This window comes from Schistocerca cancellata, chromosome 2 (genome assembly GCF_023864275.1).
Source record: "Schistocerca cancellata isolate TAMUIC-IGC-003103 chromosome 2, iqSchCanc2.1, whole genome shotgun sequence".
Taxonomy (NCBI): Eukaryota; Metazoa; Arthropoda; class Insecta; order Orthoptera; family Acrididae; genus Schistocerca; species Schistocerca cancellata.
In genome coordinates this window covers 605,950,498-605,976,120 of record NC_064627.1, presented here as the reverse complement: position 1 = coordinate 605,976,120, position 25,623 = coordinate 605,950,498, and the positions used below count along the sequence as shown (strand labels likewise).

The 25,623-nt window shown below is 38.3% G+C and overlaps 1 protein-coding gene across 2 annotated transcripts in view; it reads left to right on the top strand.

The window, feature by feature from the left end:
• Nucleotides 1-25,623, top strand: part of LOC126162259 (toll-like receptor 2 type-2) — a 209,952-nt gene that overhangs the window by 146,108 nt on the left and 38,221 nt on the right. For both annotated transcript variants that reach the window (XM_049918650.1, XM_049918651.1), the window contains 2 exons: nucleotides 19,596-19,933; nucleotides 21,987-23,082. In XM_049918650.1, the coding sequence (XP_049774607.1) occupies nucleotides 19,596-19,933; nucleotides 21,987-23,082 (1,434 nt within the window). The remainder of the gene's footprint in view (nucleotides 1-19,595; nucleotides 19,934-21,986; nucleotides 23,083-25,623) is intronic.

The window sequence follows — 25,623 nt, the reverse complement described above, 5'->3', positions numbered from 1 at the left end:
AAAGTTTAAAGAAGGGCAGTTCATTTTGTATTATCACAAAATAGCGGAGATAATCCCACAGATATTATACTTGAATTGGAGTGGCAATCATTAAAACAAAGGTGTTTTTCATTGCAATGGAATCTTCTCATGAAGTTTTCTCCTCAGATTGCGAAAACATTCTGTTGGCACCCATCTACATAGGGAGAAAAGATTATCATGATAAAATAAGACAAATCAGGGGTTGCACAGAAAAATTTAAGTGCTCATTTTTCCTGCGCACCGTTCGAGAGTGGAATGGTAGAGAGACAGCTTGAAGATGGCTCATTGAACCATCTGCCAGGCACTTAACTTTGAATAGCAGAGTAATGACATAGATAAAGATGTAGAATATTTACTTGATTACAACAGTATTTTAAAAACATATGTTTTTTAGATTTATTAATATTGCGTCCCAGTATTACTTGTCAAGCAGTCTTATAAAAACAACATTGCTGCCTGCGTAACAGAACTTTTCAGTCTCTGAATCAACATACTCAGATAATTTGTATAAAAAGTGACTAACAAGATATGTTTTTATTTTTAATTGGTAGACATTTCCAATTTCTTACTTTCTACTAGAAGGGAGATTATTGAATATTTCACCTCCAGACTACTTACCTCCATTCTGAACTCTAGACAAGGAGTCGTGAAAATTGTTGTTATGTCTTGTATTGCGACTGTGTACATCACAATTTAGTTGAAACAGTTGAGGAGCAAATGTATTGGAAAGTAAGTGTAAGAACTCCAAGACCATCAGAAACACTTCTGCGAAATGTACCCTTATATACTTTAGACAATATTCTCACTATCCTCTTCTGCTGAATAAGAACTTTACTTACTTTAGATCACCACCTCAGAAGACAAAACCATAAGACAACAGGGATTGAAAATGTGCTAAATAACCCATACTCTTATGTTTAAGTCAATGCAATGAGAGGTGCTTCTAAGGGCATAACATGCTGAACTGAGCTTCTTGATCCATTTATCCAGATATTACTCCATTCTAACTTATTATCCAGCTAGACAACAATGAATTTTACTCTGCGCTTCATTCAGTGTATGACCATTAACATCAACTTCTGGTGCCAAAGGCTTGCTTGCTTGAAAGTGCATAATATGAGTCTTTGTGAGATTAAGCCTTAAACTGGTAGCTGTAGACCACTCATATTCCTTGATATTTAATGAATGTGGATGCTTCCAGTGATTGTTCAGCAAATAGTATAATCATATTGTAATTGGTCTTTCCACCTATTTATGTGCAGAATGTTACATTTTGTTATGTTGAGAGTCAACTTCATATTCATCACATGAGCACTGGTCCTCTGTAGATCTTCCTACACTTTGCTACAATGTTCTAGTGTTGCAACTGCTCTGTATACAATGGTATTGTCCCAGATCAGCTTCATTGAGCTTCAAACATTTCCCACTATGTGATTTATAGATACTGTCAACAGTATCAATCTTACAACTCTCCCTGAAGTTACATATATGTCTGAAGATTTAGCTCTGTTATGAATGACATGCTGTTTTCTATTTACTAGGAACTCTTCAATCAAGTGACAAAGATGGTCTGATTTTCTGTATGCTCTTATTTTTTTTCACTAGGCAACAGTATGGAACTGTATCTGTGAACTTTCTGGAAGTCAAGGAACATTGAAGGAAGAAGGAAGATTAGAGTTTAACATCCCATCAACGAGGTTATTAGAGATGGAGAACAAGCTCAGATTGTTTCAAGGATGGGGAAGAAAATCGGGCAGGGTCTTTCAAAGGAACCATCTTAGCATCTGCCTGGAGTAACTTAGGAAAATTACAGAAAGGCTGAATCTGGATGGTGGGACATCGATTTGAAATGTCCTCCTCCTGAATGCGAGTCCAGTGTGCTAACTATGGTGCCACCTCACTCTGAAAGTAGCATGGCATCAATCTGGGTTCTGGTATCTACTGTATTCTAGGCCTCATGGACAAAAAGAGAGCTGTACTTTACTTGACTGTTGTTTGCAAGGTCCATGTTGACACCTACTGAGGAAATTTTTGGGCTGCAGGAAGTCTACATCAGCACTCTGCAAACCACTTTGTAGTGCACGGTAAAAAGTATGTCTCATTCTACCAGTTATTAGCATTCTTCCTCATTCAAGGTGCATATGGAGTGTGGGAAGGATGACTGTAAATGCCTCTGTGTATACTGTAATTAATCTAATCTTGTCCTCATGAACACTTTGGGAGCAATATGTAGGGTTTTGTAGTATATTCCTAGAGTCATCATTTAAAGCCATTTCTTGAAATTTTGTAAGTAGGCCTTCTTGGGACAGTTTACATCTACTTTCAAGATTCAACCTGTTCAGTTTCTTCAGCATCTCTGTGACACTCTCCCATGGGTGAAACAAACCTGCGACTATTCATGCTGCCCTTCTCTGTATACATTCAATACCCCCTGTTAGTCGCATCCAGTATGGGTCCCAAACACTTGATCAATATTCCAAAATGGGTCACATGAATGATTTGTAAGCTGTCTCCTTTGTAGACTGATTCAGTTTCCCCAGTATTCTGAAGTTTGCCTCCTGCTTCAACAATGACAGAGTCTATGTGGTTATTATGTTTCACATCCTTACAAAATTTCACACCCTGGTGTTTTTATGAGTTGGCCAATTCCAACTGTCAGTCATTGATATTATAGTCATAGGATGCAACTTTTTTTTTTTTTTTTTCATTTTGTGAAGTGCACAGTTTTACATTTCTGAACATTTAAAGCAAGTTGCTAGTCTCAGCAACACTTTGAAATCTTATCACAATCCAACTGAATATTTATGCAGCTTCTTTCAGACACTGCTTCATTGTAGATAACTGCATCATCTGTAAAAAATCTGAGGTTACAATTAATATAGTCTGCAAGGTCATTAATGTACATCATCAATAGTAAGGGTCTCAACACACTTCCCTGGGGCAGACCCAAATTTACTTCTACATCTGACAATGACTCTCCATCCCAAATAAAATACTGCATCCTCCCTACAAAAAGTCCTCAGTCCAGTCATAAATTTCGCTTGATACCCCATATGATCGTACTTTTGAATATAAGTGTAGATGTGGTACTGAGTCAAATGCTTTTTTAAAATCAAGAAATACTGTGTCTACCTGACTGCCCTGATTCAAAGCTTCCAGTACATCATATGAGAAAACCAAGAGTTGGGTTTCCCATGATCGATGTCTCCGGAATCCATGACAGTCGGCATACCTCATTATGTTTGAGCTGAGAATATGTTCTAAGATTCTTCACTGAAGCAATATCAAGAATATTGGACAGTCATTTTTTGGGTCACTCCTATTAACATTCTTGAAAATTTATGTGACCTGTGCTTTTTTTCAACTACTGGGCACAGTTTTTTGTTCAAGGGATCCAAGATAGATTGTGGTTAAGAGACAGACTAACTCAGCTGCAAATTCAGTACAGAATGTGATACAGACTCCATCAGGCTCTGGAGATTTGTACAATTTTGATGATTTCAGCTGTTTCTCAGTGCCACTGACAGTGTCATTTACTTCAGTTATCTTTTCAGTGGTATGAGGATTAAATTCAGGCAATTCTGCCTTTTCCTTTGTGGTGGAAGTTTGAAAACAATTTAAGCATTTCTGATTTTGCCTTAATATTCACAATTTCAGTTCCTGTCTCATCCATTAATGACTGAACACTTAAGTTGGTTGTACTAACAGTCTCTATTTACTATGGTAGTCAATGAAGGCTTCAAGCATTGCTCTCTAGATAGTCAAATGTGTTTTGTTTAGCATCTCTCTATTTTAGCCTGATGCTTTGTTTTACACCTATTATGCAGTAGTCTCTGTTTCTTTAGAAGTTTCTTTATCTACATCTACATGTACTCTGCAAGCCACTGTAAAGTGCATTGCAGAGGGTATGTCCCATTGTACCAATTGCAGCATGGTAAGATTGTTTGTTTGAAAGCATGTGTGTATGCTGTAAGTATTCTGATCTTGTCTTCACAATCCATATGTGGGCAATATGTAGGAGGTTGTAGTATATTCCTAGTTATGATTTAAAGCCATTTCTTGAAACATTCTTAGTAGATTTTCCCGTGATAGTTTACATCTGTCTTCAAGAGTCTACCAGTTCACTTTCCAAATGACACTCTCCCATGGGTCAAACAAACCTGTGACCATCCATGCTGCCCTTCTCTGAATACATTCAATATTTCCTGTTAGTACTATCTGGCATGGACCCCACACACTTGAGCAATGTTCTAGAATGGCTCGCATGAGTGATTTGTAAGCAACCTCCTTTGTAGACTGATTGCACTTCCCCAGTATTGTAGAAATAAACTGAAGTTTGCCTCCTGCTTCACCAATGACATATGAGTTGGTGAATTCCAACTGTTACTCATTGATATTATAGTCATAGGGTACAACATTTTCCAGTTTGTGAAGTGTACAGATTTACATTTCTGAACATTTAAAGCAAGTTGCCAATCTCTGAAACACTTTGAAACCTTATAAGAATCCAACTGAATATTATGCAGTTTCTTTCAGGCAGTACTTCTTCATAGATAACTACTTCATCTGGAAAAAGTTTGAGGTTACTATTAATATTCTCTGCAAGGCTATTAATATACAACTTGAACAGAAAAGGTCCCAGCACTCTTCCCTGGGGCAGCACAAGAACTTAATTCAACCTCTGACAATGACTCTCCATCCATGGCAACATACTGCATCCTCCCTACAAAAAGTCCTCAGTCCAGTCACAAATTTCACTTGATACCCCATATGATTGCACTTCTGACAATAAGTGTAGATGTGGTACTGAGTCAAATGCTTTTTGGAAATCAATAAATACTGCATCTGCCTGACTGCTTTGATCCAAAGCTTTCAATATGTCATGCAAGGAAACTGAGTTCAGTTTCACATGATGATGTTTTTGAAATCAAAGCTGATTGGCACGGAGGAGGTCATTCAATATGAGACATCTCACTGTGTTTGAGCTCAGAATATGTTCTAAGAGTTACGAAAAATTGATGTCAAGAGTAATTGGATGGTAGTCTTGTGGATCACTTCTGCTATCCTTTGTGTAGACGATGTGACCTGTGGTTACTTCAAATTACAGGGCATGGTTTTTGTTTGAGGGGTCTACAATAGATTATACTTAGAAATGGGGTTAACTCAGCTCCAAATTCAGGACAGAGTCTAATAGGGATTCCATCAGACCCTGGAGCTTTGTTCAATTTCAACGATTTCAGTTGTTTCTCAAAATCACTGACACTAATACTTATTTCACTCACCTTTTCAATGGTACAAGGATTAAATTTAGGCAATACTCCTGGGTTTTCCTTTGTAAAGGAACATTTGAAAACAGAATTAAACATTTCAGCTTTTGCTTTGCTACCCTCCATTTTGGAAACTGTCTCATTCGCTAGGGACTGTACACTAACTTTGGTGCCACTAATGGCCTTTACATATGATCCAAATTTCTTGGGGTTTTGTGAAAGATCATTTGACAATATTCTGCTGTGGTAGCCACTGAAGGATTTATACATTGCTCTCTTGACTCCCAAACACATAGCCCTATGCCTTCTTTTATACCTATTATGCAGTAGTCACTGTTTCTTTAGAAGTTTCTTTACTGTGACTGTGTACACTGGAGGGTCCCTCCCATCGTGAACTTTCTACCAACTGATGGGGAACTTATACACAAGGAAACAGATTTTTCTCTAAAGTTTTTGTTACTTCAGGAGGTGAGTCTGGTGGTTGACAGATGGATCCAATTACGATTTTATTCCCACCACTGATACTGAGTCTTCCTCACACAATTTTGCATGCAGCTTCAATTTCCAACTGGGTAGATTTGAGTTTCTTGTCTACTGCTACAAATACACCACTTCAGTGTCCCATTATGCTGTCCTTTCAATATGCACATAAACTTTCCCCAAAAATGCCACTGCTATAAAATTCAGATTTTAATCAGCTTTCTCTGCCTAGAATTATGTGAACTTCACTGCTTTTCAAGAGTGCTTCACACTCTGGGATTTTGTTGCTAATGTTTTTACAGTTAATTAATAGGATTTTGATACTGTCACCCATGCCATATCTGGGTCTCCTACAGCTGTATCCATCTAGACTGGATGGAGAGTTTTAGGAAGTTGCAGCCCAGCTTGTCACAGAATCTTCATAGCCTCTGATCCAGTCCTTCCACTCGGCTCACATCCAGGGAGCCACAATCAGTTTTGAGGGCAATACTGCAAAATATGGCTTTGTTGAAACTCCGTGCACAACACTGGTCTTCTCAACCTTCTCTGCCACTCACTGTAATGATCCAAGTGTGACCTCAGTGCCCTGATTACAGGCATCATTTGTTCCAGTGTGTGACACAATCTGCAGATTATTGTACACTGTTACTTCTGTGACTGTTAGAATAATCTTTTCAACATGCTGAATGAGGCTTTCAGGCATAAACACTGAATGCTTTTGGTGTTCCCTTCCTGTTTCTTGCTGCCACTCCCTAAAGAGTACCATTATTTGTTGTATGTTTGAACTACTGATGATTAATAGACTCCTACCCTTTTGCACTTGACTCTTCTTGACACAGCACATAGCAGGGTTCCCAGCGGCTGAAGTAAATTTCTCTGGCTCAGTTTCAGTTTCAAAGGAAGACAGCATGTCGAACCAGTTGGTTAGGAGGACATACTGAGTCCTCCCTGGTCTCTCTCTAACCTGAACATAATCCCTATACCACCGCTGGCACACTAGTCCAGTTGAAATCAAGTGGACGAGTAGTGACAGACCCCATACTTCCTGCAGGGAGACAGGATTCACTGGAGAGGGTATTACTTGAAATATCTTTGGTAACTCTGGTACATGACTCATGACATCTCACAGCAGGTGCCAATCATTTGACAGTTGTCAGGATGATTTCCAGCCACTTATGAACATCAACTAACTCATCCCGTGTTTTAGAACAACATTCACAGTGGGACTATATTGCGGCTGGGACAATGTTTTACTGGACAATAAACAAATATCTTTAAACAAAGCCTGCGGATTATCTTTTAATCTGTTGAGCTAAAATATGACTAATTCACTTTAACAATATAGGTAACGAGAGAGTGTTACTTATCGTAAAGAAGACACATAAGGTTGCAGACAGGCACAAATAAGACACTTACTTAAAGCTTCATCAGTACAAGAGAGACATACACCATTCACACACACAAGCAAGCACACCTCACACACACACGATCGCCAACTCCAGCATCTCGGACCAGAATGCAACTATCGCGTAGATCACGTAGGATGGAAGCAGCAATCTGGAGGGGGTGGGGAAGGGGAAGGGGTAATAGTTTACGGCCTGGGGAGAGAGACAAACTGATGGAGTGTGCATGGACTAGACTGCCAACAGGTGCAGTGTCAGGAGTTTGTGGGGCAGGGAGGTGGGAGAAAAAAAGGAGAGGAGTGGGGATAGACAAGTGGATGCATTGGTAGAGGGCTGCAAATAAACAGGGTAGGAGATGAGAATGGGAAGGAGATAATAGGACAGAGAGGATGGAAACTGTTGGGTAGAGAGTTTGGGGGCAGTATGTTACTGTAGGTTGAGGTTGGGATAGTTACAGAGCAGAGAATGAGCTGTAAGGATAACTCCCATCTGTGCAGTTCAGAAAAGCTGGTGGTGGAGGGATGGGGCAGGATAAACCTGTGACAGGAATGGAAAAGAAAGTGCTGGGTGGGTGAATTGGGCAGGTTTTGCACCTGGGTTTTCCATAGGGATATTATCCTTGTGGCAAGAGGTTGGGATTAGGAGTGGCATAGAGGTGGACTAGGATGCTGTGGAGGTCGGGTGGGTGATGGAACACCACTTTAGGAAGGGTGGGAAGTATCTCAGGTAGGATAGGATGTCCCTCATTTCAGGGCATGACAAAAGGTAATCAAAGCCATGCAAAGGATTTGGTTCAGTTGTTCCAGTCCAGGGGTGGTACTGGGTAATGAAGTGGGTAATGAAGGGGAGACTCCTTTGTGGCTGGTTCTTGGAGGTGGTGGGAGGATTGAGGATGAGAGGGAAAATGGCAGGGGAGATCTTTCCGTGGACTAGGTCTGGGGGATAGAGCCTGTCTGTGAAGGCTTTGGTCTGGGGGATAGTGCCTGGCTGTGAAGGCATTTGTGAGACGTTCAGCTTACTGAGCAGAGAACTTTTGTCACTGCAGATACACTGCCCCCCAGGTGGACAGGCTGTACGGGAGGGGATTTTTGGTGTGAAAGGGATGACAGATGTCAAAATGCAGGTATTGTTGGTGGTTGGCAGATTTAATGTGGACAGGGATGTGGATGGAGTGATCAGAGAGGAGAAGGTCAACATCTAGAAAGGTGGCACCCTGGGTTGAGGTGGACCATATGAAGTGGATGGGAGAGAAGGTGTTGAGGTTGTCTAGGAACAAAGAGTGTTTTGACCCTGTGTCCAGATCATGAAAATATCAATGAACCTGAACCAGACTATGGGTTTGGTGTTTTGGCAGGCTAGCAAGGTCTCCTCTAGATGGACCACAATAAGGCTGGCAAAGGAGGGTGCGATGTGGGTGCCCATGGCTGTGCCATGGATTTGTTTATATACCTTCACTTCAAATGAGAAGTAGCTGTGAGTTCGGATAAAGTTAGTAAGTTGTTGAGGAATGAGGTAGTGGGTTTGGAGTCTGAAGGACGCTGGGAAAGGTATGGTTCAGTAGCAGTAAGACCACGGACATACGGGATATTGATGTATAGGGAGGTGGTGTCAACAGTGACGAGTAGGGGTATAGGAGGTAAAGGGGTAGGGATGGTGGAGAGTCATTGAAGGAAGTGGTTAGTGTCTTTGATGTGGGAGGTTAGATTATGGGCAATTGGTTGGAGGTGTCAGTCAATGAAGGCTGAAATTCTTTAGTGGGGGATACAGTAACCAGCCACAATAGGGCAACCAGGATTGTTGGGTTGTGGATTTTGGTGTCATAGGGGTGAGGAAGGAAATGGATTCAGGGGAGGTGTTCTGGGATCACTCTGGCAGAGTTTATAGGTGGAGGCATCAGTTAATTGGCGGAGACCTTCTTCAAGGGAGTCACAGTGGTTCATACTGTGGCAGCAGTAGGATGTCATCAGGTTGGATAACTTATAGGGGTTGTGTCTGGAATGCTCCTCCAGATGCTGGAGAGGAAGGGAATCAATTTCAGTGATGTGATTTATGGAGTAGGGATTGCAGAGGAGCAGAAGTGGTTGTGAGATGGTTGTGGGATGCTTGTGCCATGGAGATTTCCCGCCCCCCCCCCCCCTCCCCCCACTACCAGGTTTGTGAGCGCCAGGGATTGGCATAATTTGAAAAGGCGTGGGTCACTGTGGAAGGAGGGGGTGGGATCCAGAGAAAGAAATCTTTACAGCTAGGTCATTTGGGGGGATTCCATAGTTTTGTCAGCATTTGAGAAACAGGATATGGGACTGCGTTTTAGCCATAGAAAAGGATACTTTTGTGAATGGTGCAGAAAGATGGAGCAAGGGTCCGTTGTGAAATGGATGGTGTAAAGGAAACGAGAATGACGTATAAATGGGCAAAATAGGTCTTGATGGTTGTGAGATTAGATTAGATTTACTTTCATTCCAATTGATCCGTAGTGAGGAGGTCCTCCAGGATGTAGAACATGTCAGAAAAACAACAATGCATGACAAATATTTACAACTCAAACAAATAAGCTAATGAACCATTCCACAGGTCTCAAGTGGCATAGTCATCATTTTTTAATGAACGCTATATGAAAGAATCATTTTACAAATACTAATGCACGAAATTTAAAATAAAAAAGTTTTTTATTTATAAGGTAATAAACGTGTAATACAACTACTAAATACTTATTTACAATGAACACATTACTGCACTGGAGAGGAGCTGGATAAGAGAAAATACGCGTAAAGATGCATAAAAAATATGTAAAGACACGCAGAAACACGCACAGGCACGTCAAAATAAGTGCAAGTACATGAAACCGCGTGAAACCATGTAAAAATAGGCACAACTACGTTAAAAAATACAGAAAGGTGGGCGAAAAGGAGTGATGAGGTATGAGAGCGCATGTGTGTTGCAATAAGTAAAGGGAGAAGTATTGGGGGGGGGGGGGGTAAGGGTTAGGTCGAGGATCAAAATTTCGTGTGGCACGAGCAGGTGTGGAAACCAAACAATGTAGAAAATAAAGCGGTAAAGTACGTCAGAATGAGGGATGAAGTGGAAAGTGGAATCAATAGGAATAAATATAATTATAACTAATGGAGGAAAGGATCTGGGGCATTAGAAGCTGCTTCAACAATCAGTGCCATCGGAAAGTGTGTGTTATGTGCGGATGATCGTTGAGACAGTACGGCTCGCAAGTGGATGCGGTTTAGAAGGCGGTGAATAAACACAGGAAAGTAGAGAAGGAAGAGACACTGAGGAGAGTAATGCTGCTATAGAGAAGAGTAACAAAGGAAAACGTCACAGGGTTATAGGATGGAAGAAAGCTGTTTGGCAAATCATAAATGGAAACTCCAGGTAGAAATATCAACAATGTAGGAAAAGACAGATTGCTTATTCTATGTTCCTTGACAGAGTGCTGCTTACTGTAAAGAGGACACATCACCTTGCAGACAAGCATGATTAAAAGACACATACTTAAAACTTTTGGCCACAGTCTTCATCAGTAAAAGAGAGACACACATTCAAACACACAAGCAAGCACATCTCACACCCACCTTTAAGTAGTGAAGCAATTAGTACAGGAAAGGAGATGTCTCTTAAGCCAACAGAATTAACTGTGGTAAAAACCATTTCCTAACTTTTTTATGTTATAGTCGCTAATAAATGAGAAAATTATGTTAGCTGACAATAAATGTAGGTACTATAAACTCCTCTTGAAAGGTGAAGGTAGATGGTAATACGATATGTTAGTTGACTATAAAAGTAAATCACAAAGATTGATTTGCTATGACATAAATTATTATCCACAACAGTTCTAACTCACAAGAATTTTCAAAAATATGCTTTTGTGAATGTCTGGAAATTCTCAAAAGCAAACTGATCTCTCATGCAAATTGTACAATGAAGTCAGAGCACAATTGTTTATGAACATGGGTAGGCCAACTGTTGTCAAAATTTTCTAAATGAGAATTGAATTGAATTGAATTGAATTGAATTTTATTTGATCCTGTAAGATTACATTGTGTACAGTAAATGTATGTGTAATATAGGACATGTCAAAGTATTAACATTCTTTATCACTTATTTTTCTACACCTTTAGCTTACATTTTTACATCACTGATAATGAGTAACAATATATACAAATTTAATGGCATAAGTATTCTGCAACACTGTAAAACTCTTTTTCAATGAGATAGCCTTTAAGTTTCTTTGGAAGGTCATTGTGAAGTACACTATCTTGCAGGGTTTTGGGCAGACTTCTTAGTAGTCTGATACCAGAGTACTGGGATCCTTTTTCTAGCATTGCCAGTCGGTGGGGTATGCTCCGTACTTCATTCTTCTTTCTTGTATTGTGGGTGTGTACACTAGCATTTGTAATCCAGTCCTCACTACCTTTTGTGATGTACATTATTGTTTTGTATATATACAACAATGAAAAAGTTAAGATACCTAAATTCTTGAAACAGTTTCTGCATGTTTCAGAGGTCTTTCTTCTTAAAATGGCCCTAATTGCTTTTTTTTTTTTTTTTTTTGTAATGTGAACACTCGTTTTGTCTCTTGTTTGTTTGAGTTTCCCCACACAGTCACTCCATACTGTAAGTATGGTTCAAAAAGTCCATGATACACTGTACACAGAAGGTTCTTGTCTGAATACTGTGATAGCTGCATCATTAAGAATATGACAGAGCTCAGTTTCTTACAGACATTATTAATATTTTTTTTTTCCATTTCAGTTCATTATCCACAAGAATACTTAAGAATCTAGCAGATTCTACTTCTTCCAGCCTTGTTCCATCAACCTCTAAATCCACGTCTACAGCCTTTTCCTTGTTTTTAAACACTGCATACATAGTCTTTTTTAGATTTATAACCAGTTCATTTTCCAACAGCCATTGAGCTGTGACATTTGCAGATATGTATGCTCTTCTCTCAAGCTGTTCCATATTTTGGTCACTATTTAGTATTGCCATGTCATCAGCATACAATATTTTCTTTTCTTCCTCCTCAACACCTATATCATTAACAAATACATTAAATAACAATGGCCCCATTACCAAACCCTGCAGCACTCCATATTTGATGGATTTGGTTTCTGATTGGTACAAGTTTCCTAATGATACATACTGCTTGCGGTTGCACAAGTATGATTGTATCCATTCACCTGGTTGCCCCTGAATGCCATAGTTGCTTAATTTTTGTATCAGCATTTCATGGTCAATGGTGTCAAATGCCTTTGAAAGATCCAGAAACATTGCAGAGACAACCTTTTTCTCATCGAAGGACTGTAAAATGTATTCTGTTAGACTGACAATTGCTGATTCTATAGATTTACCCTTTCTGAAACCATGTTGTGAGGTCACAAGAATGTTATGTTTGTCCAAATAGTTAACTAATCTGGTATACATAAGCATTTCTAGGATTTTTGAGAAACCTGATATCAGTGAAACTGGTCTGTAGTTGTTGGGATCATCCTTACACCCTTTCTTGTACACTGGCATTACCTTCGTTATCTTCAGTTTTTCTGGAAAAATTGCATCTCTGAAAGAACAGTTTGCTATGTTCAGCAGTGGTGTTATTATCTCCTCACATACCAGCTTTATTACATGATTTGATATTTCATCATCACCAGCTGATTTCTTGGACTTCAGTTTCTGTATAGTTTTCCGCAGTTCAGCTTCCATGACTGGTCTTAAGAACATAGTACTGCATGATCTTTTTGGTACCTTAATACCCTTCTGCTTTTTACTATTTCTTTCCAATTTTAGGTTTTCTACTACACTGATATAATTATTATTCAGTATGTTTGGTATTTCCATACCATCTGTGACCACTGTGTTGTCTACTTTAATTGATTTAATACCTTCTTCTTTGTTTGACCCATCTTTTTCCTTTCTTTCAGCATTGAGTGCATTCCAAGCTGCCTTTGCCTTGTTTTTTGAGTTCGCTATAGTGGTGTCAATTGCTCTTGCTTTCGCTTCTCTTATTGTTTTTCTATACTTCTTTTTTAACATTTTACAGTTTTCAGCTTCACCCATCCATCTCATGTCCTGAAGCTTCCTTCGCTGTTCTAGTATTTCACTGGTAATCCACTGTGTTTGATCTTGCTGCCTTTCTTGTCTCTTTACTTTGGGAAATGCTACATTAAAATGGTACTTAATTGTTGAAATAAATGCATCATATTTTTCATTGACACTCTGGGCCTGTAGGGTTTCATTCCAGGTTTCCTTACTTAACATTGTTCTAAAGATGTTGATATTTTGTTCACTGATGATCCTAATTTCTTTGGTTGTTTGTTTTGGTTATGATACTGTGTCATTACTTCTGCAAAAGCTGATTAGTTGTCCATGATGATCAGATATTTCTGTCTGAACTACATGTGACTCATAGTTACACATATTAGTAATTATGTTGTCAATAATTGGCTCACTTTGTGAAGTCACTCTTGTTGGTGCAGTTATTGTCACTTTCATGTTATGCTGTATTAACAATTCTTCAAAATCCTGTCTCATTTTTGTGTCTTTTCCCATGTCAATGTTGAAGTCTCCACATATAATAAAATTTCTCTTCATATTCATTCTCAATAAGCTAGCAACTTTTTTTTAGAAAGATGCTAATATTGCCACATGGTGACCTGTACACACAAAACACTCTAAAATCCTCTGCCACTATACCAGTAACTTCAAAGTCTTTTTCTCTAGCTATGGGAAATGTAGCGGCTTCACTGTTTACATTCTTTGATAGAGTACCTGTTTTAATATATATACAAACGCCACCACCCTTATATTTAGATCTGCAGAAGTAACTAGCTAGTTTGTAGTCCTTTAATGCCACATTATGTATTTTACTTTCAGTTAGTCCATGTTCACTTATGCATAATATGTCTGGTCTTACTTCACTCAGGAGTACTTCTGCTTCTAATTTTTTGTTACCAAAGTATTGAATATTTTGATGAAGTACTTTTATGTAATTTTTCTTTTGTTGGTTTACATGTTGTGAGCTGTATTCTGGGGCAAATTCTTTAGTATCGTCTTTTTTTGTATGGTGCTTATATTTTTCTTTTCCGGCTGGAGTGTATGATTTTTCACTCCCTTCAGGCCATATTAGTTTCCCTTGCATCTAATGATTTTGCAGACATCTGCAAACATTCTGATGAACGTTACAGACCCCAGTCTATTTAAATGCAAGCCATCCTTCGCTAGTGAGTTTTCACATAGGAATTTGTTTGGGTCTATAAAAATTGCCCCAAGACGATCACATTGTTCTTTAAGAGCACAGTTTATTTTGGCGATATATTTTTCACTCACCGACCTTCTGTTTATGATTCCGCTAAGTATCAGACGAGATCCTGCATACATATTTCTTACAGAACGAATCATGTTTCTTGTTTCTCTTGCCATTTCTTCCTCACTGCTGCTCCTTAACGAATTCGTTCCAACATGTATAAACACCCCATTATAGTTATGTCTGGTTTCAGAATCTGGTTCTGTAGTATCTTGTCTTGCATTTACCATATTTTTAAAATGTTTACCGAGTTGATGCGTTCTAATACAAGGTCGTACGTCGATCTTGCAATTGGGGACAGCGATATTCTTCAGCAGCGAATCGCCAATTATTAAAAAGTCATTTTCCTTTTGTTGTGTATCTGTCGCCTTGTTTTTCCTTTTGCTGTATGTCACCACCTTCCTCTTATATTTATCTTCCGGTTTTTGGCGTACTGAGTTTACCGAGACATCAACGGGAACACTTGAAATGTTGTTTTTAAAGTACGATCGGTCATTCATATTTTCGCGATCTTCTTGCTTTTCCGTTTGATGGCTTTTACACACACAGGACTTCTTTTCTTGTATTAATGTATCGTTTTCTTTCTCGATGGTTGAAAGTTCGGTTTTTAATGCCTCAATGTCACTTCGTAGTAACTTTATAATTTCGTTTTTTGTATCAACTGCACTTACAAGATTGGCCGTTTCATCACGTAAACAACCATGACATGTCCACGGAAAATCATCGCTGATGAACTTTAGATTTACAATTTAAGTTTGGGCCTAGGCCTACAATTGATGATAACACGAGGGTCACTCCAAAAGAAATGCACACTATTTTTGTAAAAATACAGTTTTCATTCTGCATGTGTGAAAGTTTTACATTGTGCAGATACATCCTTCCCGCTTGTTTTCAACCTTAGTTCAACCTGTTCCCATGAGTGGTGCTGTCACAGCATGTCTTCAAGATGGCTGCTACACTTGATGTTCGTCAGAAGCAACGTGCTGTCATAGAATTCCTGTGCTGTGAAAATGAGACAGTGGGAAACATCCACAAGAGGTTGAAAAAGGTGTATGGAGATGCTGCTGTCGATCGTAGTTCGGTTAGTCGGTTGTCAAGCAGGTTACGTGATGAAAGCGGGCACGGCAATATTGAGGATTGTCCTTGCGGTGGCAGGCCTCATACTGCACACACTCCAGACAATGTGCTGAGAGTTAACAAATTGGTGACTGCTGACAGACGCATCACAGTGAACGAATTGTCATGCTATTTTGGGATAGGGGAAGGAAGTTTTTGCAGAATACTGAAAATGTTGGTGTTAAAGAAGGTTTGTGCCAGGTGGGTTCCAAGGATGTTGACAGTGGCTCACAAAGAAACAAGAAAAATTGTATGCAATGAACTTTTGGAACAGTACAAGAATGGTGGAGATGAATGTCTTGGAAGAATTGTGACAGGTGATGAAACATGGCTCCATCATTTTTCACCAGAGACAAAGAGGCAGTCAATGGAGTGGCATCATGCAAATTCACCCAAGAAAAAAAAATTTAAAACCACACCTTCTGCAGGAAAGTTATGGCTACGGTGTTTTTCAATTCCGAAGGACTCTTGCTTGTGGACCTCATGCCAAGTATTCTGATGCATATGTGATGACACTGAAGAAACTTCAAGCTCAACTGAGTGGTGTTAAACAACATCGGCAAAAGCAGGATGTTTTGCTGTTGCACGACAATGCACGGCCACATGTCAGTCAAAAAACCATGGGAGCGATCACAAAACTCAGATGGACAACACTGAAACACCCACCTTACAGTCCTGACCTGGCTCCGTGTGACTATCATCTCTTTGGGAAACTGAAAAACTCTCTTCGTGGAACAAGGTTTGAAGATGAAGGCTCCCTTGTGCACACTGCCAAACAGTGGCTCCAACAGGTTGGTCCAGAATTTTACTGTGCGGGTATACAGGCGCTGGTTCCAAGATGGCATAAGGCAGTTGAGAGGGATGGAAATTATGTGGAGAAATGAAAATATTGTTCCTAAAGCATGTATCTACACACTGTAAAACTTTCAAACATGTAGAATAAAAGATGGATTTTTAAAAAAATAGTGTGCATGTCTTTTGGAGTGACCCTCATAGTATCGGTATGAGTTTATTGCGGCATTTACAAATGTTCAAAATTTTGCAATATATCACAATACAAATTTGCATTGACACAATCAATGAGAGGTGATGCAAAACCGATGTGAACAGGAAAATATTTGAATCTAGAATTCAGCATACAAATATGGCACATGCACTTGCATACAAAATATAATTTGGAAGTCAGCTTTCATACATATGATAAATAAATGTGCAAATTGCATGGAGTTTTAGTCATAATGTGTGAGCATAAAACTTATGCCAAACCTCTGGGAACAGTTGATGTCAGCACACATTTCCTGACAGCTTTAATCATTCTGTAGTAACACTCATCTATAATACTGCAGATGGGAAATCAGCTTTGATAACAGGTCTATATCACTCCTTCCAGCCTTTTCAAACTTTTTTGAGAACGTGGTGCATGTTAGAATATTGTCTCATTTTTCAGAGCAGAAATTGTTAATTTCCTCTCTACTGGTATTCATAAACGCTTCCCCATGTAGGCAACTATCTCTCAACTAGACAAGAGCTGATGAGACAAAATTATTATGATCACTGCCGACAATGAGATTGATTGCTATCTGATGATGTTTTTGGCACGTGTTGCAGTAAGGAAAGTATATAAACAAAGCAGTGATGAATGGAGACTCATGCTAGTGATGATACAGGTCATAAATGAAATCCACTAAGATAAATGAATTTGACAAGGGGCAGATTGTTATGAGCTGGTACCTGGTAATGAACATCTTATAAACAGTGAATCTGGTTAAATGTTCTCATGCTACTATCGTGAGTATCTATGGAAGGTAGATGAAGGATGTTGGAAACATGGAAGTCAAAGGCATGAACACTATTTATATCTGGATAGGCAGCAATCTGTAACAGACCTGATGACAGCACAATGCTAGTGAGGGCACAAGTGTTTCAAAGCTCACCTTTGGCATGTGTAATCCCATGTTGATCCCATAACTGAAGTGTGCATGGGATCACAGAGATTGGACAATGGATCAGTGAAAACATGGTGCCTGGTTGGATGAATCACATTTGTTGTTACACCAGGTTGATTGTCATACACCATTATCCAGTGGAGTGGCTGCTTGAAACATGCACCACACCACAGACACATGCTGGTGGAGGCAGTATTATGCTGTGGGGGACATTTGTCTGGGGCCCTTGTGAGCTGTGGTAGCAATCAAAGGCACCATGACAGCTGTGGATTACATCAACACTGTTGCAGAGCACCAGCATTCCTTCATGCTTGATGTCTTCCCTGAAGATGAAGGCATTTTCCACCAAGATAACTGTCTGCATGGTAAGGCCAGAATCATGTTACAGTGGTTTGAGGGTATGACAGTGAATCCCCATGCCTACAATCCACTGTAATTTATGAAAATAGCATGACCTGCGTAGACATCCTGTGCTACATGGTGCCAGCTGGTCATAATGGTTTGTCTCATTACTGTAACACTGTTGGAATATTCTGTTTCATGCTTGTGATTGTGTTGACCACAAATTCTTCTTGCCCAGCTCAAATGTTGTTGCACGAATGACAACCCTCTTTCATGGACGAGTCTCACCTTCATAACAAAAAGCAGAGAGTCACATTGACAGACTTAAATGAGGGAACATAAAGTGTTGGATTTTATCAGGATTGATACAGGATCTGCTCTTGTTGTTAACCTATGTAAATGGTCTTCCAGTGATTTTAAATAATGATTCAAAAATTGTAATCTCTGCTGATGACGTAAGCATACTAATCCAGGTTCTGAACTCAAGCTTATCTTACAAAGCTCAGATGATTGCCGAACGGGCTTGTAAAAGGTTCACAGCAAACAGTTTGTCTTAATCTCATACTCATATGATGTGATTTCAGACCAGCAAAATTATGTGTTAGCACTAGAAGTACATATTAATTCTCTTGCACTAAATGAAATACTACATAAAATTCCTTCATGTTCACCTAGATGACAAAAGAAAATTTTAATTACTTGGAATAAGCTGTTTATTCGCTTGTAGTTATCTCTACTTAGTAAGATAATTTAATCGTTGTATCTTATTTACATTCTGTCTGTATCTCAGATATGTATTCTGCTATGTGAAGTATGTACCACAAAATTTTAATTACTTGCAATAAGCTGTTTATTCACTTGTAGGTATTTCTACTTAGTAAGATAATTTAACTATTGTATGTTATTCATATTCTGACTGCATCTCTTATATGTATTCAGCTGTGTGTAGTATGTACCACCACTGTAATCTCTCATCACACACCATCTTTTTATATTTTGTCTACAAATCCTATATTTATTCTGCTATGTGAGTTATGTACCATTACCATCATCTCTCATCATACACCATCTCAACATAATTTTCAAACTGACTTGTCCTATATCATGATGTACTTTACTGTACAAATTGTATGATACACAGGACCAATACTAATAAATAAATAAAAGTAAAAATGGAGTTAACACAGAGAGAAACTAATCATGAGGCCCTATGTAGAATGTTTTGCTCTTCAAGACTCCCTGTCATCTTATGGAATTATCTTCTAGAGCAGTGCACCAGAAGCAAGTAAAGTGTTTATTCATAATAAATGGGAAGTATGACTACTGTGGAAAATAAATAGCTGCACATTATAGGTCTCTTTAAGGACCTTGGAATATTTGCACTCCACTCATTTCCCAGTGCATTTACTCCTTAATAGTGTTTCTTACTGATCTTGAAAACAAGTTTCAGGTGTATCACAATACAGAACATAAAAAATTCTTAATTGTTACCTTCTTGTATACAGTGAGAGTGGAGTTATGTACTTTGATGAAAAAGTATTCCTCAAGCTCCCATCTATCAGGAATCAAAAAACTGGGAATGCCAATCAGTTCAAAAGAAACTGCCTTGAGAAACAAGGAAAAAATTCGTTTCATTTTATTGATATAATGTTTCACCAAGAACCTACAGTGTGTAATGTAAATTGAAGTGTGTTGTTCTTTGTTAATACAGGAGCACTGGTTGTATCAAATCAGCCCATGTTTCTCAGAAGATTTTGCTGCCAGATTACAAAGAAGCACATAGTGATGGGCCGTACACCAAAAAGTATTGGGATAATTTCAGAGAAATTCATCTCAAGAAACTGAAAGCAGAAAACATCACATTACATGTAGAGGTTCAGAAAGGCCTCTTTTTGGACACACCACACTATCTTCAACCACTTATTACAAATACAACATTTAAAAGATTAGTTTTAATAAATACAAACTTAACCAACTTTGCAATGAGTGAACAGCAGAAGATGGAAGAATTAAAATTAGTGGGCTCAGAACTTAGCACTGATGAAGCAGGTATGTGTTATTTGCTACTGGTAATACAAGAGTGATTCAGAAAGTAATGTAACTAGATTAATCACTGAAAAACTCCATTCCAAGATACTTAACTGATGTAAAACAAATATAAACAATTTGCTATTCAAACAGACCCAGAGGAGAGATATTCAGAGGCTTTCATCTCTAGTGCCACAATTTGTGCATGCTGTTAAGTGATTGTAGTTGGACACTGTCATGCAGCAACATGTGGGTCATATTTTGCAAATTGCTCCCTGTAATAACCCCAGTGAATCACTATTTGGCTCTCTTGTCAAGACAATTGAAATACATAATTGTGTATGGTCCCAATAAATCATCATCATTATTTTTCCAATGTTAAAGCAGTTCTGATGTTTTTAGGTGATACGGAAAAAATGTGTTTCTATGGAAAAAATGTGTTTCTTGCTTTACCTTTAGAATTGTATGGTGCATTGATCTATCACTTCCTACAATGCTGTAGTGCAGGACTGGCTTTTCTGTCACATTGAACTGTGCCAAATGCATGATACATAGTCCCTCTCAAGCAGATTTTCAATCTTCTGTGAGCTGCCATGCTACCCAGTATAAACATGTCTTGCGTTGACTGATTAGCACACAAATACTGGTAGGAAGATGGACACTTCATCAGTAATATCATCCAGTAAAATGCAATGATTTTCATAAATCAGAATTCATATGTGGCATCTGTGATTCATAGTCACTTACATAACTGCTCATCACACACATTTTTCCAGTCTTTATCAAGCCTTCTTCATGAAGCTTACTCTGATTTATTGAGATTATATTAGCAGCATGCAGCTCAAGTGAACTGTATCATTCAGTGCACTTCTATGTTTGTATTTCTGTGACATCAGTAATTTCATAATTAATGGCAAAGATCTAATGCTATGATCATCTGATGTGGCTATAATAGGAATTTCAAAGAGCCAAGGATAATAATAGAGATTTGAAAGAATCAAGAGACTCTATGAGTTATTGTGATCTATTTTCTGAACCGCACTTGTACCTTTATTTACAGGTAGATAACTGCTGAGTGTTGCCTGGTTACTTACCTATCCCAATCCTTTATTAAGCAAGATGGTGGATCCTATCTGTGTTTGTGTAAAATCTCAGTAATGTTATGTGGATGATTTTAAAAGTATAAATGCAGCATACAAATCTCAGGGTAAAATATTCTACATATTCAAGATCATATTATTGCATATAAATGCAGATGTAAAGATATATGAATACAGAGAGATGAATGATTTCTCTCTCTCTCTCTCTCTCTCTCTCTCTCTCTCTCAAACACACACACACACACACACACACACACACACACACACACACACACAAGATGGAGAAAACTGCAGTCAAGTCATTTGAGCATTTTGTTCAGAAATACTAATACAGCACAAGAAATAATAGCTTTGTACATTTATTTTCCTGAAATTTGTGCAATCAGCTAAATTTGTAAAACTTTTCTTGGGTAGGAGAAGCACAAGCAGCAATTTCCAGTCTTTAATAAAACTTAGTTGTATGTTTTCTTTCCCAGAACAGTATCACTGCCCTGAGGTAGCTCAACTAACCTCTCTGGATCTGCAGTTAGTTCGCTCTGATTGATGTTTGTGACAACATGTTTTATACCTTGTAGGATGATAAAATTATTTGTATGGACTCATATGACCTTTTAGTTGTTGTTATACATAACTACTATCCTGAGTACCATATTTCCTGTAGTATTTTTATTCCTCTGTCTCAGCTTTTTTCTTTCGCATTGTTTGTGAGAATTCTTTTACTAAACAGTACTTCCTGGGTATGTTCTGCTTATAAAATTAATACTAACTCTCTTTTATATAATTTGAATACACTGAAATTCATAACATTTCAATATCTCACTTGTATATTTTTTCAAAATTCTTGAATTTTTGTTTTATGCACAGGTATGTACCAGCAACATAATACTAATATGTAGTAATGTTATTCAGTAAAACAGCTTAAATTTAAAAACCTTCAGCAATCAGCATCAACAATTGCTCTATTTCTGTTTCAGAAAAAATTATTTTCTCCACTCAGAACCTGCTATCACTGAGCCTGGAAAACAACAGCTTGACAGCTATACCACAAGGAGTGAAGCGAATTCAAAATTTGGTGACTCTTGATCTGTCACACAATGCAATTAATTTTTCATATTACACTACAGTACTTTCCTCAATGAGTAATCTTAAATGGTTAAATCTAGCTGCTAATCCCATAGGTGATTTGTCTGCTTTCATAGGGAATCTTAGCAGTGAGGTACAGCTACACTTTCTTAATGTCAGTGATTGCTCACTTTTTGAGCTGGAGCCTACAGACAACAAAAGTCCATTAAGACATCAGAAAGAACTTCAGTTCTTAGATTTGTCATATAATGGTCTGTATACCTTGCCCAGTGATATTTTTGTAGAAATGTCTCACTTGGAAACTGTGCAACTGTCCCACAATAATTTAAACAAACATCTTAGACTACATCTCCCAGATGGTATTAGAGTTTTAGATTTGTCTTACAACAATTTTGATAGTCCTGAAGGTATTGTGGAGACTGGATCAGCAGAATTTGTGGTCCTAAAAGGAAATGATATTTACCCTTGGAATAATTCGAATATATTTTTGTTAAATGATAATCCTAACAATGTATGGCTATCAAGACTTGATATTTCAGACTGTAAGATCAATGTTGTAACTGAGGAAATGCAAAAATCATTTGAATACCTCCAGGAACTTGACTTGGGAGGGAATCCATTTGACTGCTCTGACTGTTCAGTGCCAGATTTCAGAGGTTGGCTCCTGTCAATCAATGAAACAAAATACCACCCTAATTTATTAAATCATGGAAAACATGATGACTTAACTTGTGTCCATCCTGAAAATCTTGCAAAAAGGCTTATTGTTTCTGTCGATGAATTTTCACATTGTGAGCCAAATTATATAATTTTAATTGGTGTTCCATTGCTCACAGTTATTGCTTTAGGAGCTTTCTCAATATTCATTTTGCATTTTTACCGATATGAAATAACATACATACTACATCTTGTGAAGATAAGAAAGTTGAGACTGGCGAATGCAGCAATGACAAGAAATTTCCAGTATGATGCATTTGTCAGCTACAGGTAAGAATAAATAACAACAATTTTTCATCAACTACCAGTATTAATATATACAGGGTGTTCATACTTAAAAGTTCCAGTTTCAGAACACTGTAGAAAGGCACAGACTGCTCAGAATGACATTAAATTTGAACAGCATTTTATTGACTCAAGGAGAAACATCATGGGGAAGAAAATTAAAGTCTGATGAACATATGGTGCTGCAAGTGTCAGAATATGCACATCACAGATGTGCAGCACACAGCTGTGCCTCAGTTTGTGCCCAAGATGGCTAACATGACTCCATGAAGGATTGTGCACTGCTGGAAAGCTCTTTTGCAAGAATGGTGACTGTGCATCAGTGGCCCTGCAGAAGTTCTGAATACTCAGGGATATGAAAAAAGGCATTGGACCAATTTCAGGTCTGGAAAAAGTGATTACCAAATTATTAAAAAAAAACAGTTTCTTTTGAAGCACAGTTTGGCAGAGGGAGGAGAGCAGAAGATCTGACATCTGTTGAAGATGTGGCCACTGCATTACAGGAGGGTAGAGAGGTGGTGTGCAAACATGTGGTGCACTGGGAATTTCTCATTTGTTGAACATGCCTGTGAGCACAGTGCATAAAATCCTACAAAACATCCTGCATTGCTATCTATGCAAAATTACCCATGTTTCAGAGTAGCTTCCTGCTGACCTACCAGCAGGGCAAATGTTTGCTGCAGAATTTATTCCCTGCATGGAAATGGACAAGGAATGGCCATGGAACATTCTGTGGACAGGTAAAGCCCATTTCCACCCCTGAGAACATGTCAATATGCAGCATTGTAGAAGATGGGCAATAAAAAAACCCCACACACTCCACTCAATACCACTTCATTCTGCAAAGGTGACTGCATGGTGTGGATTGACAGCATTTCTTATCGTAGGGCCAAATTTTTTTGAGGAGGTGAGTCCTGCAGATTCTGTTACCTGTACCATCACTGTTAAGTGCTATGAGAGTCCTTTTGTGCACCATCATCGTTCTAACCCTTCAACAGCATGGATGTGTGGGTAGGATCATTCTTATACAAGATGGCACTTGTCCATACATTGTACAACCAGTAAAGGCACTGCTGCAGAGAAATTTTGGAAATGCTAAACTTATCAGCAGTCATTTCTGTACAGCCTGTATGTGCAGATCACCTGATCTTAATCTGTGTGACTTCTGGCTGTGAAGTTATCTGAAAAACATTGTGTTCAGTGGTCAAATTATGAACATAGCTGAACTGAAGGCATGCACTGTGCAACACAGTCTTAATATGATCCCCGAGACACTTTAATCTGGTGTGGAAAATGCCATTTCTCGATTTCATGGTGGACAGCATATTGAACATGTCTTGTGTCAGTCACTGATGTCATTTTGATTTTTATTTGGTTTTTCGCCCCACGACAATTACAACTGATGTTATTTTGCTTTTATGTGGTTTTTGTCCCCATGGCAGCTAAAAACCAATGTCATTTTACTTTTTATGCAGTTTTTAGCCTCAGAACAACTAAAAACCATTTTTCCCATCCAATGTGGTATGATCTTACCATGGTGGATAGGCTCACCCAACTAACAGTGCCACAACTGTTGACTGCTGAACTTGTGCTGTCAGGCACATGGAACAATATCGATGGTGTAATGTGCAGCTCAAACTAGGGATTGTACTGCAATTCATCTGTCATTTGTAGTTGGCCCATTAAAGTTAATATACTTACAGTGGCATCTATTGGTAAAATTGTCATTAATCTCTTTTTTTTTAAATAATGTTTTCCCTTTAATCAATAATATGCTGTTCAAATTTGATATCATCCTGAGCAGTGGTTCTCCTTCTACACCATTTTCAAGCTGGAAATTTAATTATGGACACACTATATATAGAGATAGATGACTATTCAACAACTAGATGACCTTGCAGTATGGACTTGCAGAAAAGTCGATAAAATTGTTTAGGTTTCAGATAAAGTACCTCTTCTGAGCTACAACACAAACACACACACACACAAGTGTACAAAATACCCTTTAATTCAGAAGAAAACTTTTTCCAAAAATTAAGCAACTTACTACCCTTTATACATGCCTGTCAGCTGCTCATTATGTCTTATGTCAGATGAGTGGTCATCTATCCTTTCGCATATATTAGACTGTTCTTCATTTCCATTCACTATGAAATTACTGTAATGTTTTATGGTCATAAACTTACTACATTAATAACACTATTAAACACAGAAAAGATTGCCTTGTACCTCGCAAAACTTGCCTCTCCCTCCTTCGTCTTTAAAAATATAATATTGCAGACAGTTAAAGTGTTAAAGCTATAGTTACTGTTACATGTGACATGGGTAGTTTCAAATTAAGCATTACTGATTCATTCTGGAAATAATATAAAGTATGCTATTCTGATATTTATTATTGAACCCACACCATTCATTTAATTGTAGTTCATCATTTCACCATTCTAGCGGCCAGTAAGTTTTGTTTTCTGTTGTTTATCTATGTAGTAATGATAAGGATTGAGTGTGATGCCTTCAAATGTATTACTG